At 39.3% G+C, this 17071-nt stretch overlaps 1 protein-coding gene across 1 annotated transcript; it reads left to right on the top strand.

Annotated features, from left to right (window-relative positions):
- Positions 1-243: 243 nt before the first annotated feature.
- LOC137396053 (uncharacterized) lies at positions 244-12561 on the top strand. The gene is made up of 3 exons (XM_068082276.1): positions 244-331; positions 4375-5041; positions 11095-12561. The coding sequence occupies exons 2-3, from the start codon at positions 4411-4413 to the stop codon at positions 11385-11387; spliced, it is 924 nt and encodes a 307-aa protein (XP_067938377.1). The 5' UTR covers positions 244-331; positions 4375-4410; the 3' UTR covers positions 11388-12561.
- The last annotated feature ends 4510 nt before the right edge of the window (positions 12562-17071 follow it).

The raw sequence follows: 17071 nt of genomic DNA, 5'->3' as shown, positions 1-17071 counted from the left end.
TATATTCTTTCATGAGCAATAAGGTACATTTATAAGAGAAATCGTTGCGGGTGCACAAGCGTTACAAGGGCTTATCACATGTACTGGAGTGGATAAGCTATGGAGCGCCTTAGTCGGATCGATAAGTACGGCGCGGTGCCGTGTTGTGAGGACGGATGAAGCGTTTCAATCAACCTCGTGCTACGACCTGAAGCCCATATTTGCGCGTTTAGCGAATCAAACTGGAGTACCTGCGAGTCCATCTGATGCTATACTTGTACATATAAAATTATAGTACATTAATTTATGATTGGTAACAACGCGGGCGTTGCGCAGTACTTTTAATACTCTCGTGAGTAACAGGCTTTTATTATTTAACATGCCTTTACTATTTTGGTCAAAATGCATTTGTTAATCATTTAGGTTCATACAATAATATTTTCAAGTTCAGCCATTGTACATTATTACTAACTTCCACTCTGACAATGCGACAATAAGTCATCAGTAATTAGCTTGTCTTACGTCTGCATCTGCGCATAAATAACAACAAGTCTTGTTTGATGGTCCTCCCGTGAAGGGGAGGATAGCACACTAGTCTCCCCTTTGCCATCAGCCTCCACTACCTCATCCTTACACGTCCGTAGCGCAATTGTTACAACAAACCTCGCAACAAATACGACAGTCCCTATGTCTACACCAGGGCGCAAAGCAGTTACTGCTCAGCAGCCCCGTTGGTACTCGATGGTCTGCCCAGACCACCACATGCTGAAGGTTTCATGTCAGCAAAAGAGAAAGGTTTGGCACTCAGTATCAAAGCTCACACCTTCTGCTCTTTTAACCAGGCTTCCCGCTGAACACTGCAGGACACACACCCAACACTAGAACCAGAACATACACCAAATTCAAGCCTCACCTGTTGGCGCGACAAGATACTATGAATCTGGCGAGCAACATACAGTGTTCTGTCAACACCAAGTGATGAGGCAAATGAGCCACCCTTATGACCACAGGTGTCCTTTAGCGGGATATTGCCAGGCCGTAGTCTACACACACAAAACAACAACAAAGGTCTATGTAGTTATGAGCAAAAACAAAAGTATCCACTCAAATATCTCACCAGGTCGATGAGCAGCACACACAAAAACTAAACCAATCGACAGAGCCACCCATCATATCAAAATATTCCAAGTTTTAAGTCATGTCTTGCACAACTCACCTTATGGTTTCTCAAAACTTGTCCCAAAGTCCCTATTAATTTGAGACTGTCTGATTGCTGTTTTAGAAATGGTCGCCGCTAGCCTAACCTAACGTCCTGATTCAACATCTCACTAAACTATCAGGGCATTGCTAAAATAGGGAATTAAAAAGTTCGGGAGCACGCAGCAATGCCCCGATAGTTACTGAGATGTTGAATTAGAACGTTAGGCTAGGCTAGCGGCGACCATTTCTAAAACAGCAATCGGACAGTCTCAAATTAATAGGGACTGTGAGACAAGTTTTGAGAAACCATAAGGTGAGTTGTGCAAGTCATGACTTGAAACTTGGAATATTTTGACATGATGGGTGGCTCTGTCGATTGGTTTAGTTTTTTGTGTGTGCTGCTCATCAGATTGGTGAGATATTTGGGTAGATACTTTTGTTTTTGCTCATAACTACGTGGACCTTTGCTGTTTTTTGTGTGTGTAGACTACGGCCCGGCCTCGGCTTCGGCAATACCTCGCTAAAGGACACCTGTGCTTATGACGTCTCTCATACTCTCCCCAGTAGAGAGTGCCGAATGTCACTTCTGCAAAGAGAACGTCTTTTTCATGATGTTCATGCCACCACTTAAGAACCCTAGTGATTCAATCAGCTGTAAAGCATTTTCTACCACTGTACAAAACGCACTGATATTATGAGACCATACTCGGCATCACTCCAAGGCGACGTTTCACCAGTATCTCTGCAACCCCTTTTCTCTTAAGGCAGCTGCGTTTGTCGATGGTGTTACCCATTCAGTTGACGAGTGTGAGGGAGTCTATGGCCAGTAAGAAGTACTAAAACCTCATGCAATCGCCAACTAAAACTTTGCTACAGCCTCCAACTAAGCAACGTTAATATGCAAATAGTCGGCCTTCTTCTGAAGCCATTATGCTTCCTCTATAATATTGTCATTGACCTCCAAAGCCACGCCTATACCAATAGAGTTAGCATCTGTCCAAACAGTTGAAGCTCCACCAGGATCTATCTATTGAGAACCCTTAACAGGGTCCTCACGATGGGCTCTAACCAGTAGCTAGCTAGCCAAAGTTTTGACTAGAGCATCTCATGCTCTACCGCATTCCAACCACTTTAGGAAACTACAATGGGGCCACTGCCAGCCACTGGGTAGTGACTATCCAAATTGTCGCACAAAGAAAAGCTCTCATTTCCTCAACCTTGCTCGCTTAAAGCTGATTTTGGCGAGAGCAGTCCCTCTCATCATTTGCTAATTATCGCTGGAGTTTTGTTTGAGAGTGATTTCTAGCAATCTGACGCCCCATTGAGGTCTGTCGGTTCTTTCGTTTCGGGTCCATACTTAAGGTACGTACTACACTAAGGCATGCACTACAGCAATCACCTGCAGTAGATACTAAGGCATGTACTACAGCAATCACTTGCAGTAAACACTGAGGCATGCACTACAGCAATCACTTGCAGTAGGTACTAAGGCATGCACTACAGCAATCATTTGCAGTAGGTACTAAGGCATGCACTACAGCAATCACTTACAGTAAACACTGAGGCATGCACTACAACAATCATTTTGCAGTAGATACTAAGGTATGTACTACAGCAATCACTTGTAGTAGACACTGAGGCATGCACTATAGAAATCACTTGCAATAGATAATAAGGCATGTACTACAGCAATCACTTGCAGTAGATGTTAAGGTATGCACTACAGCAATCACTTGAAGTAGGTACTGAGGCTAGGTAAAAACTATAAAACAAACTACAAGTTATGACACAAACCAGAAAGTATTAATATAAGGTGATGGGGGATTTGTGATGAGCAAACACTAACTCCAAGTTATCCTATGCATTACATAGTTAGTTATTGACGCAGTATTCACACTGTATAGATTAGAAGATGACACGCGGACAAATTCATCAAGAGTATTGCAACATTTACTGAGTAAATCGGTTATGTGGTAAGTGACTGGTTATCGTAGCCTACAAACACTAACCATTGATCTTCTCAGACCATGTTTTCAATTGTGTGTCATAGTGGTATGTACATACCTACTGTAACTACAAGAACATACCTACTGTCAAATTGCTTTTAGATAACTATGCATAAATGGTACACGATTGGGATACTTGTGAGGCATTTTGGTTCCGTTTGTAAACTTTTCTTAACTTCATGAGAATTACATTAGTTTTAGTCTTCATTCTGATTTGTGAGGGTAGACAATAACCGAGTTGCGTAGTGTCATCTGTTAGTTGACATGTGTATGCGTGACAATGCATATTTAAAAACTGTAGCCCAAGATCTTTATAAAGGTTTTCGGGCAATGATGACTGAACGTTTGCTTCATAAGAGACGCATTATCGCAGGCTACGAAAGTTTTATTAGATATGTTCGTAGGTCATCATTATAGTAATTAAGACGTCAGCGATGATGAGTCCAAGTCGATCCATGATAGATATTTATCTAATATTTTATCCTGCGCACTTTTCGAGGAAACGCACTAGGATCCAAAATCACCATTAGGCCAGCTCCGCTTGAGCAAGAATCTTCAAATAAACCAACCATGAAACCTTGTAAGTTTTAACGTAATTCATTTGAGTCAAAGCAATGGATTTATTGAGGTTTCATGGCAATCAAGCGACGTCCAGTTTTATAAACTCTATAGGGAAAAAGATCAAAATGATTGAGTAGTTATAAACTTTTGTCGCCACCTGATTGAATAAAATTGGATCAATTGTATGCAGAAAAGTTATGTTATTCAGGCTCATGCAGAAAATCGCTTGCGTTATTATTGACTGAATCAACCAGTCAGATGAACGACTGGCTGAACCAGTGAGTTGAATGAACGACTGGCTGACTCAGTGAGTCGAATAAATGACTGGCTTAACCAGTAAGTCGGATGAACGACTTGCTGGTGGTAATTGCCCAGATTAAAATAATATTACATTTTCAGTTTTGTTAAACATTTGTGTTCCTGTGAACTTGAATTCATATGTTTTAAATACTGTCATGTACCTCAGTTGTCATGACAACTGCTGTGATTTGGCCATTATTTTAGGTGAGGTACGTGATACCGAGTTCATACCCCATACTCGCATGCAATCCGAATGCACCACACAAGTTCCGTTCTCCTTACATTTCCTTCAATTGTTATTCATCAAAATTGAATGATTGCTTTGTAGGACCGCTTCTTGACTTAGCAAAAAAATTTTGCTGCCATGTGGTGCTTCGGTGTCATATCAGACATTCAGTATGCCGACCATGACGACTCACTGCCTCTTTTTCCTCCTCTGAGAACACGATATTATCGACACACACCCAAGCACCTTAGAACGGCTCTCACAGACTTCAAAACATCTGAGGTTGAATTTGTGCTACAGTTGGGGGATATAATAGATGGAAAATGCAAAAGACACTCAAGGGAGGCTCTAAGAAAAATACTAGACATATTTGCTGAGGCAGGGATACCAGTGCACCATACTTTGGGTAACCACGACATGTACAATTTCAGTCATGAGCAGGCTCTCAAGGAAATTATAAACAATCGAGTAACCCGTAGTTCTCCGCCACAGGCTTACTACGCATTCGTCTCACATGGCCTCAGATTCATAAATCTAGATTCATACGATGTGGCTGTTCTCGGCAGGGCTAAAGAGCACCCAACCTACGCGCTCGCCGCTAGCTATCTAACTTCAAACGTTAATCAAGATATGAACAGCCCTGATGGTTTAGAAGGGCTTGACAGGCGGTTCGTTCAGTACAATGGTGCAATCGGGGAAGCACAAATAGCTTGGCTCTCTAGTGAACTGAGGGCAGCTGAGGAGGCCAAGCAAAGTGTAGTCGTTTTTGGTGAGTCTCTTGCAAATTTGTCTATGGTCATGTCAGTATATAGCTTTTACCTCGCACACAAATGTTTATTATCTGTGGATGATGATATTCGAGTAGTAATAAATTTATGCTAAAACATGTAATAAATAATATAGGTATTACAGTAAATGAAATTGCAGAGATTGTAGATTGCAAAAATAAATAATGAGTAAAAAGAATAATTTATACAATGCTTAGTTATAGCATGGATAGTTATAGCATAGATAGTTATAGCTAGTATAGCTATAGCATGGATAGTTATAGCTAGTATAGCTATGGTTAGAGATCAATGACTACAGGACAAATGCTTAGACTCTCTGCTCTTCATGCAGTCAACTTTCCTCAGCAGCTCCTTTTGGCTTTCTAGCTCTCTAGTATCACAGGCAGTTTGGGTAACCGTAGTAGACCATCTTGGTGTATGACTACAGTTGGCATCTTCTCCTGCCTGAATTGTCAGCTGCACATATAAAGGAGCAGCAGCCTTGATCTGAACGACACTGTAATAAAACAACAATGGGTGAAAAACCTCATCAGGTACTGGCTACTGCGTCTGCTAGTCTAGCTGTCAGCTCACCGCTGCCTTCCTCATCGTACTTCAGCCAACAACTGAATTACTAATTATGTGACAGGACAGTAGTAAAAATAGTATAGAAAATTGCCTAGTTTGATCACAGAGGTCAGCAACCAATCAGGAGAGCTATGCGCTGTCCGTATCAGCATGAGTCATCCATCATCATCACTCTCTTCCTTATTAGATTAAATCATTCTATTGTTCAAGTTACTATGATAACAATTGAATATAGGCCTGCCGTACAAGAAGCTTATGCATGTCCCAGTATAGAGACAATCACTAGAATTCTCACACAATCAGGCAAGGAGACCTCACAGCTTGCACTGGCTGCTGGCATCGTCACTTTGAACAGCATCTATTTCATACTGGACGGAGTGATTAAGTAGCAATTTGTGGTTAACCCGTCTTATTGTTTGCTGGTGCAGCGAAGCTTTTTAATGTTTTCATGTCTCCACACGTAATGCTTAAATCATCATTTTATGAGTAAATTCTATTAGCTGATAAGATTGAGGTCATTTCGCGGTTGTCCTACGCGGACAGTCGGTACTTTCACACTCTTATAAAGAAAACCATTTCAGTTCTGATGTAGAATACAGTATTTCCTGTTTGCTGTTGATGACAGTTTTACCATTGGTCTGCTGCTGACAGTTTGTTCAACAAGCATCGCTTACCTCCAATGGTAATCACACTACCTTACAATGGTAATCACAGGCAAGTGCTGATAGACAGTTGATGAGAGTAGATAATTTCGGTACACTTACCGATTGCCCAGGACTTCTGCATCCAGTGTTGTCAGGAAAGGCAGTGATGAACCTGCAGTGCTTGGTTGTCTTGCTGTCCTTAATGCATCTGTAGTTGCTGCAGCAGTCGCCATCATTCATGCACTGCAATATATAGACAGCTTATCACTTTAAAGATTTTAATAAACGCTGTTCGCTGCCAACTTTCAGAGATTGTCATACCAGGATTGTAATATCTTTAACCAGTCAAAGTTAATTATGGTCATAGACTTGCACCCAAACCTTAGTGCATGTCAGTACAAATAATATGTAAAATTATAATGCATATGATATAAGTCTATGTCTATAAGTCTATATGATATGTTGTAACGTCTGCTTGTGTTAATTATTAACACAATAATTATTAACTAAATATTATAATTAGGACAACCAAATTTATTGAATTGTTGAATAGACATTACCAACTTAGCCTCGGGTTGTAAGAGAGAGCAGAAGCAGAAAAACACTTTGAAATGGAAAGCAAAGAACCGCTATACAGTGGTGTAGTTAGGATAATGATAGGGGTTACGGTGTAGTTATGATAATGATAGGGGTTAATTAGATGTATTTACAGTTGAGCCTCACCAGATCATTTACTTTTGGAGGTGTAGCATTAACCCCCTTCCCCCACTACTCGTACCATCTACCCAAGATTGTAGGCTTACCGGGATCATGCTGCAGGCGTGCAGCGAGCGAGTCATGCTGACCAGTACCATTACTATGATCATTACGCTCAGGAGTTGAGTTGTTGAAGCCATGTCTAGTCTTTAGAACTACAATTATAAGTTGCATGATATATCTGTACAATCTTTTCTAAAATTCACGCGCGGTAAATAATGCCCCATGTTTCAGATGGAAATTAATCTCTTGAGTACAGGTTTAGGTATTCAATGGATCTCAGAGAGCAATCTAAACTACAATTGGATGACTCCTGTTGTAATCTAAATATAACTTAGTCAATACCTACCAGAGTTGGCGATTGGCAAGTTGTTATCCGTTTCCTTGAGAGCCAACAGATCTGAACAATCGTCTAGCTGTAATATCGATGTCACAAAGTCGAGTGGTTATTTAAAGTTATTGTTGGTAGGATACAGATGATTGCAGATTTACAAGAGAATCTGCTGTTCAATGATGTTCGCTGCAGGTTGTATTAGCTAGATACAGTATTACTCACTGTTTAACTCTGGTTATTTCATTGCCTTTATACTTCTGCTCTTTCCTCTTCACGCGGATCTCCTGGCATACTGTTGATTGGGCAACGTTTTTGTTACCATAGCAATAGATGTTTAACACCAACTGAAAGAAATACTATTATTTTTTAGCTCACCTTCAACCTAATCAAGCTTAACTGCGGCAGCTGTCTTTCAGTATATCTATAACACATCCAGTGTAGACCATTTAGATAGCTTGTTAGTAAACAGCCTGATTGGAGGAATTGTCTCACAACTGGTGCCAGTCTTGGCTTCCAACTAGATTTGATGAACTCAGTTGTGCAGCAGCACCCGGTGTATGGTACCAGGTTTTGTATCAATTGGTGATGCTTATTCTACTAGTCAATAGTTCTTAGAGTGATTGCCAGCATCCATAACTGCTACAGTCGGAGCATAGGCTGCCTTGTGGCCGACCCAGACTGGAATATTCTTTAGAGAGCCCCCTTTGTGAGAAGTGATTTTTCTTGCCCACTCCATGTGAGAAAGGAAATGTGGGCACCGCTGCTTTTAGCGGTGCCCACAGTTTTTTTGATTATAATACAGCTTTTGCAATCAAGGTTGAAATATTTTTTCGGCTATAGATGCAACGGATTTCAAGTTATTGACAGCGCTATACACACTTACCTAGGGTGAGATTCCATTAGGAAAAGCTGTTGCGTTTGCAATGTTTTTACTGATGTAGTGCTGTAATAATAAGTGAAAATTAAATAATTTGGTACAAATCTACTCATAAAGCTTGTAAGATTACAGCTCTGTATGACATTTAGGCAGCAGTTAGACTGGCAGAATGTTAAAGATTTTAGTAAGCCTGGCAGCCACATTCAACAATAAAAAGAATTTAATAATTCTTCAATAATTAAACTCGTCTAATTAGAAATTAAATATCCCCTTTTTTGTAATACAGTAAATACCCATAAAACATTAACCTCATTTTACATAAATTTCACTTGTAAAGAATTTATTCTTTAAAACACAGTTTTTGCCTTGTAAGAAATTCCATATACTATAAAATAGAGTGTCAAGTGGTACAAGTTCTCAGATTTGATTTGAATAACAAGAGTCTCATAGTCTGCCTTAAAAATATCGTTCTCTCTCTTGCTTCACTTGGGAGAGGAAACAACCTATAGGTTTACGGTTTTATTATATATATATATATACATGTATATATATATATATATATATATATATATATTAGTACCGTACCGTGATAGTCTAGTGTCCCATGAGAGATTGTCAGGTTTTGTTGATAAAGCGCAGGTAATAAGTAGCTGCACAAGTATTCAGGAATACTTCAAGGTGGTCGATTGGTACAGGTGTCAGTCTACCAAGCTGAATGGCTCGAGTCGGAGTGTCGTTGAAAGTAATATTTATCCTAATCTCTAGCGCTGGTTTCGAACGGGCGAATATCGCTCTTATTATAGTAAAGATACATTTTTCTTTTACTTTATTTTTAACATACATAATGGTTTTCCTTCGCAGCTGTGGACCTTGCTGTAGGAAAAAATCTTTTTAAACTGGAATTTAAGTCGTGCGCTCCCCTTAACATAATGTCAAATTACTGTAATCATGAATTCTAAACCAAGTGAGAGTGATAGGCAAAAAGGAAAAGTTATCGGTAGCACCCAATAATACCACAGTTACTGTACACACCCAATAATACCACAGTTACTGTACACACCCAATAATACCACAGGTACTGTACACACCCAATAATACCACAGTTACTGTACTCACCCAATAATACCAGTTACTGTACACACCCAATAATACCACAGCTACTGTACACACCCAATAATACCACAGTTACTGTACACACCCAATAATACCACAGTTACTGTACACACCCAATAATACCACAGTTACTGTACACACCCAATAATACCACAGTTACTGTACACACCCAATAATACCACAGTTACTGTACACACCCAATAATACCACAGTTACTGTACACACCCAATAATACCACAGTTACTGTACACATCCAATAATACCACAGTTACTGTACACACCCAATAATACCACAGTTACTGTACACACCCAATAATACCACAGTTACTGTACACACCCAATAATACCACAGTTACTGTACACACCCAATAATACCACAGTTACTGTACACACCCAATAATACCACAGTTACTGTACACACCCAATAATACCACAGTTACTGTACATTTATTAAATTTAAAAGGTGAGTTTTTTCATTCCGAGGGACAAAAGAGTTGAGTTTGGAAAAATCTCGGAAAAGAATAAGCAATTTACATGAATGTTACGCTTCGTATAACGTAAAATCCCGATAATGTAAACATTCTCAGAATGGATTATTTATGTTGTACGGGCGCCTATTGTACTTTATCAACACTCAAGATCATTTGCGCTGTCAAACTAGGTACGAAATGTTACAAATTTTGATCAATTAGACGGCCAAGTATACAAATTTGTATGGCGTAGAGGAGTACTAAAAGTGAAATAACAATGGAATAAATCAGCTCAAACTTGTTCATAAGCTAGTATGGGATACCGTGCTTCTTCTTGTTTGTCTGCTGACTATAACCAGACCTTTTCTTTATCTGCATAAATCAGTCTAAAACCTACAAACTCGCAACTTACAGCGTTTATGATGTGAATACTGTAGTTTTACTGCTGATTGTTCAGACAACTCCAGTCGTATGGGTCATTCAGTTAGCTGCACCCTATATAAGATTTTACTAATTGTGGATCGCCGAGACCTGGTGTTTGAGGCCTTGCGCAGCATGTTCAGTGGTGTTTGAGGCCTTGCGCAGCATGTTCAGTGGTGTTTGAGGCCTTGCGCAGCATGTTCAGTGGTGTTTGAGGCCTTGCGCAGCATGTTCAGTAGTGTTTGAGGCCTTGCGCAGCATGTTCAGTGGTGTTTGAGGCCTTGCGCAGCATGTTCAGTGGTGTTTGAGGCCTTGCGCAGCATGTTCAGTAGTGTCTGAGGCCTTGCGTAGCATGTTCAGTGGTGTTTGAGGCCTTGTGCAGCATGTTCAGTAGTGTTTGAGGCCTTGCGCAGCATGTTCAGTGGTGTTTGAGGCCTTGCGCAGCATGTTCAGTAGTGTTTGAGGCCTTGCGCAGCATGTTCAGTGGTGTTTGAGGCCTTGCGCAGCATGTTCAGTGGTGTTTGAGGCCTTGCGCAGCATGTTCAGTAGTGTTTGAGGCCTTGTGCAGCATGTTCAGTGGTGTTTGGGGCCTTGCGCAGCATGTTCAGTAGTGTTTGAGGCCTTGCGCAGCATGTCAAGTAGTTACATTGAAAACAGATTCTTTAGTTTAAGTGCTGGTGTTAAAGAGCTTACGTGATTTCTGTCATGGATAGGAAACAGCTTGTAGTAGTAACATCAAGGCAAGAATTACATCACGCAGCCACTTGGTTTGTAATTTGAAAGTTATGAATGCTTTGTGTTGCAATATCCATACTAATTGACAGCAATTACGATATACTACTGTACTTTGTAGGGCACTGTGGAGTCTCGCCAGAGGGCACGTACAACCAGTGTCTCCTGTGGAATTATGATCAGGTCCTAGCCTTGCTTGAGAGTTCTCCATGTGTTAAACTTGTTCTCAATGGCCATGGACACATTTACCTGCACGGGGTCAGCGCTACTGGCAAACACTATGTGACATTGCGTGCTGTGCTAGAGACCCCCCCTAATGAAAAATCATGGATGACTGTGGAAGTGGATGTCAGCGAGATGAAGATCACTGCGCATGATGGTTCCAACGTAGATGAGTTTGTGATCACCTTGTAACACCTCTGGTGTAGGTACAGTATTGTAGCACCACATCACAAGTTTTCTTGTATAGGTCCTCATAGTATTGTACTACCACAGCACCGGTTCTCTTGTGTAGATACTCATGGTGTTGTAGCGCCACAGGACAAGTTCTCTAGTGTAGGTACTCGTAGCATTGTTTCACCACTGCACCAGTTATCTAGTGTAGATGCTCGTAGCATCGTAGCACCACAGCACAAGTTATCTTGTGTTGATGGTGGCAGCTCTGCAGCTCTAAGGTTCCATGTCTTTTGTGCAGATGCTGAAAGTAAACTTGCAGAGTGGCCCTGATGGTCATGCATTTTAATATTTTATACATATTAGATTCACTGCGTCTTCTCTCACGGGTCGTAATTAATTTATTGACATTTTAGTTTAAGCTGCTGGAAGATTCTAAAACTGAAAAACTAAAACATGAGAAATATTGTAAATTTCGAGCATCAGCTCTGCACAATTGATTCATCTGTTTGACAGCGCTGACGCTTTTCACTGGTGATTGTCAGTAATTCTGTTAACAAAATCTCATGCACACTATAATGAACTTATTTAACGGAAAGTGTAACCAATCTTAACTACAAATTAAAAAAAGATGTTTCAATTCAGTTGGCTAAATATCAGTTATACATTATTCACTCCTCAGTTGGCTTTCAGTTGTAGTTGTGGATCATCTTGCTATGAAATACGATTTGTTGAAAGACAACTACTTTTTTTAATCATGTAAGTTTCAGTTTGTGAAAGGTTCACCTCGGTTAAGTTTTAGTGTGTGTAGCAATTCGTCTTGAGCTGTGGGAATCACTTTCATCTGTGCCTCAGAGTTCCTGTGGGCCTGATCGACAGGAAGGTTTTACGTCGGTGACAGGTTTATCTTTTCTTTACGTGTTTTTATCAGCTAATTATTAATGTAGAGCAGATTCATTGCGACATCTTTACAATTAGCCATCATTTGTGACCAAGGCTATGTACATAATCTCTCGGATCAATTTTTCTTAATTGCATTATTTGTTAGCTGGCCCATTTTGGGTCACTCGCTTGAATTCTAATATTTCAAAATAGTGTTTTAAATCTCATTATTTGTAAAAAGATATTGTTATTTGTCATTTTATATCTGTACAATTACGACTTTTGGATGTTACAAATACATTTTGAAATCTGCTATATTGGCATTTCAGAGTTACCAATTTCCATTAGCACTATTTAGCTGGATCGGCCTCAGAAATTTTTTTTTACCGACATTGCCAACCTAATCATTACTGATGTTTCCTGATAAGATGTCAGTGTATTGCTATCCTTGTACCAACTCTATCACGTATCTCCCTTCTAGCGGTCAAACTTGTCTCATGGATAATACATCTTTCTTAATGATAAACTAGATAAGTTAAAAATGGACAAATACGAGTGACTAAACTGTTACCTAATGATATATCACAATTTACTCTCATAAGGACTACTGCACTAGGCCAATCAGATGAGACTCCTTTTTATTCATGCACAAATATTTAACATTGAGGATACTTATAATGCCATATTTTACTCCTTGGCATCTGACGCCTTATTGGTATTCAAAAACTTGTGTAACTCTGTGAGTTGGCAGGCCTGAGCATAGCTCATAAGCGCTACATATAGTTACGACCATTCCGTAAGCCTTTGAAGAATGCGCTTGATGAAGTTGGCATTGCTAAATGCATTATTCAAACTGTAAATATGTTATACATTCAACAATGTCATTAACATTCCCGTTGCTACATTTGTTGTTGCGGTTTTACAATCATCAGAGCTGACGTCACTCTGTATTGCCGGAACATCATTAGGTGTAGTCATAGCCGTGTAAGATTAAACCGTAACTGTCACGAACAACTTTTATCGTGTTTACTAGGTAAATCAGACACGCTGATTCCGATTTTGTACACAAAATAGAGATTAGTCCACTAACTTTCAGAGTAATGAAGGCTTTTTTACAGCGTTTTAATATCGGTTTCGAAAACAACATGATCGGCATCACAAGCTCCGCCCATAAATACGTGACATAACCTAGCTTTTTAGGAACAGAAGTTACGTAGGGATGTTTAGACCGATTTAGAATAATAGAGATGGGTGTTTTAAAATCCATTAATATCTAAATTCAGCCTTAAAAATAATATCAGTCTTTTCTGAAAGGTAGATAAGCTATTTAGCATTGCATATTTAAAAACGCGCGATAAAAACGCTAGCTTGTGATAAAACCGTGCTTTTGAGTTAATTTTTCTCGGCGTTCAGCCCATTTAAACGTTATGTAACAAGCTACGAGCAATTTTAAATAGTTTATATCCCTTTCATAAAAAACTGAAATTATTTTACTGGCTGGATTTAGATAATCATGGGTTTTAAGACACCCATCTCTATTATTCTAAATCGGACTAAACATTCCTAACTTCCGTTCCTGAAAAAGCTAGGTTTCGTCACATATTTATGGGCAGAGCTTGTAATGCCGATTGTGTTGTTTTTGAAACGGATATTGAAACGCTTTGAAAAAGCCTAAATGACTTTGAAGGTTAGTGGACTAATCTTTATTTTGAGTACAAAATCGGAGTCAGCGTGTCTGATTTACCTAATTAATACAATAAAAGTTGTTTGTGACAGTTATGGTTTAAATATAATGGACAGCGTCTCAGTTACTATTGGCTAATTGCGTAGTCAGTCAAAGCTGTTTGTTCAGTTAGCAATAATAAGTGTACAACTGCTGTATTTGTATTATCTATTTTGTCTCCCTAACGAAATCTCATCCCCGGACCTCATCGCAGGATATAAACTTCTCATCTTTATTTCAAATGCAGCTGAACATCTGGCCTTGCTACAGCTAGAATGAACCAACATCACTCGTCATCGTTGTGTGACTGTAAATTCTCCAAACAAACTATATTTGCAGCAATCGTTTACCACAGAGTTGGGCAATTGTGGACTGATTTGAAATCGTACCACTGATAATCTATGTTTACAAAAGCCACGCCTTCCGGTGGCAGTTGTTCACTTACAACTCCTGTTTCCTCATGTTGTTTCCCCTAAAATAATTTTAATGTTCTAGATTATTCCACAAGTAGTAATTCTTTGTTCAGCTAATGCTCTCTGTGGAGTATCTCATCTGTTTGTATTCTCTCACCTTGTCTTAACAGAGGCACATAAATAATACACTTTGCACTTGTGACACCAGAGCTGAATTTGGAACAAGATGTTAGTTCCTTGTGAGTTTTTTGTCTGTTTGTTAAGTTTTCGAAGCTGTTGCATTCCGGGGATGATGTCAAGCTGATTTGTACAATCATCGGTGACAGCATTAGAGAGGTACTTATGATTTGCTGGCAGTGCCCTTTTGACCCCAGCTTATTTCTAGTGTTTTGTTTAAGTCAAATGGCGGCACAAAACTCAACACGACGAGCAGCTGCTTGAGCTATCAAAAGTTTATATGAAAATTAATCTGTTTTGCTTTTACTTCTGCACTCACGATCATTTGTTATCAAATTCTTTGGTACATCAATTAAACTTTACTCATGTACTTATCTAAGACAAAGCACGAATCTTATGTAAACAGGGTTATGTTTCACCTTAGATCATCCCTGATAGCCAGTGGCTCAAGACATTGTGCAATGCTAATCTGTTGAGAAACCGCAACACATCCTGAGAAATTTTCTGTGACAAAAAAATTCACATTGGCAATACATTATTTTGCTGTGAATCATTTCAACTAAGCCACTTCACTAGGCTCAAGTTACTCCTGTCACTCAAATAATTGATAAATGTTGCCCGAAATGGAAGACTTCCTTTATCTCATCACTGCAAAATATCTTCGAATCACTGAAAGGGTATAGAAAAGGGTATAGAAAAGAGAGCATGCTTCAATTACATGGTAAAGAAAGAACTATAAAACAGAATGATGGAACAGTAGAGAAAAGTTGGAAGAGCATGAAGAAGGATGGAGCAGCAGGAAGAAGGATGGACCAGCAGGGGTAAGATGAAATAGCGAGGGAAGGATGGAATAGCAGGGAGGATGGACCAGAGACAGGAAAGATGTCACTCTTCCTTAGCATTGTCTACCTAAAAATTAGATTTGATGGAAGAACCCTGACAATTATATTGGCGATAGGGTTTGTCATCTTACCTAATACTAGATTCTGCAAACATTTTTGATATAAAAAAAGTATTATAATATTACACTGTCAATCGCAACAGAATTTTACTGTTTATTAAAATGATATTCCACTTACCTAAAGGCCTGGCTACACTATGAAATGTATCGTTGTAGTGTAGGTATCTGCTAACGCTACACACACCGATGTTACTGAACGATGCGTCGTGTTTTAAAACAGATTGACCCATGAAAATTGGTCATGTGAAAGCCATAACATCCTTGCGAGATTTTTCAGTAGCATTATTTAGGTATCGTCAAAATATTTTTATTGTAACATGGATCATCATGATTTATGATAGCAATAGCGTTTGTACATTTGCGTTGCTGGATTTTGCTCAAAGAAAAAATTCAACGTGTTTATGTTGAACACAACGTAATACCAATGACATACAGCCTCCACAAGGATAGGCGACAGGCACCATGTGGGCGTGGCTTAATGATCGAGCTCTGTTGGGATGAACCCGAACACGGCACCTGAACAAACAAATATGCTGAATAAAGCCCTTTGTAAATTTACAAATATAATGAACAATAGGGGTTATTTTACTGATCTGTTGGTTTCATTTTGTTGTCAAATAAATGTAGTTGCCCAATATTGTCACCGTTATGATCAGTCATATGCCATTCACAAGCATTCGCGATATTAATAGTCGCAATCGTAAAATAGCCCAAATTCAGTTTTATATTTAGATTTTGAGTATGAAAACTACACTCCACAGCTTTGCCTGCTGTCCCATCTTATTGACCAGGCAAAATAATGTGACAACGATAGAAGACTTTGTCATTTTATATTAAGGGTAGCAAAATATTAATCAAAAACTAGGGAAAAAAGGCTGTTGTTTGGGTGATTTTGAGTAAATTATATTTAATTTTAAGCGTATACTACAACACCTACCAATTTAAAAATTAGTAAAAGCAGATAATTTGAAATGTTTTATTTTCCATAGATCCATTTTTTAGTTAGGTGTTACCCCTACATTGTAAAAATTCAAGGTTTGCTATTGTGAACCGCGGGGGCCTACGGGCTGAATGAGCTAATGACACGATAACAGCGAGTCATGTTTTCCAAACCTAACCAGGCAACGCGAATGCCCCGCGAGAATTGGGTTAGCTCCGAAACCCAGGCTAGCACAATCCTAACAGAGCATCATCATTAAACCCTGCCATATGATAGCCGTCGCCTATCCTTGGGGAGCTGTATACCATTGATAATACAAAAATATGTCAAGTCCTTAACAAATTGTGCAATAGAAAAACCGGTTTCACCATATTTAACTACGGAAAAATGTCAGAAATGTTTCATTCACAATTTCGATATATAACAGTGGCTTTCATATGTATTCTATACTAACTGTGCCTCCCGGCGTTTGCCCGAGTATTAAAGATCAGCTTATAAACAATGAGAAATGATGAGAGTTGCCTACCACTTGCTATTAGCCTGGCACATTGCCAATGGAAAATTCCAGTTAGCTAGGTAGTAAGCACTAGGCTTCTAATGACGGTACGC

Source organism: Watersipora subatra, chromosome 1 (genome assembly GCF_963576615.1).
Source record: "Watersipora subatra chromosome 1, tzWatSuba1.1, whole genome shotgun sequence".
In the NCBI taxonomy this organism is placed as follows: domain Eukaryota; kingdom Metazoa; phylum Bryozoa; class Gymnolaemata; order Cheilostomatida; family Watersiporidae; genus Watersipora; species Watersipora subatra.
The sequence above is the reverse complement of the archived record's forward strand: the minus strand, read 5'-3'. Positions and strand labels throughout refer to the sequence as shown.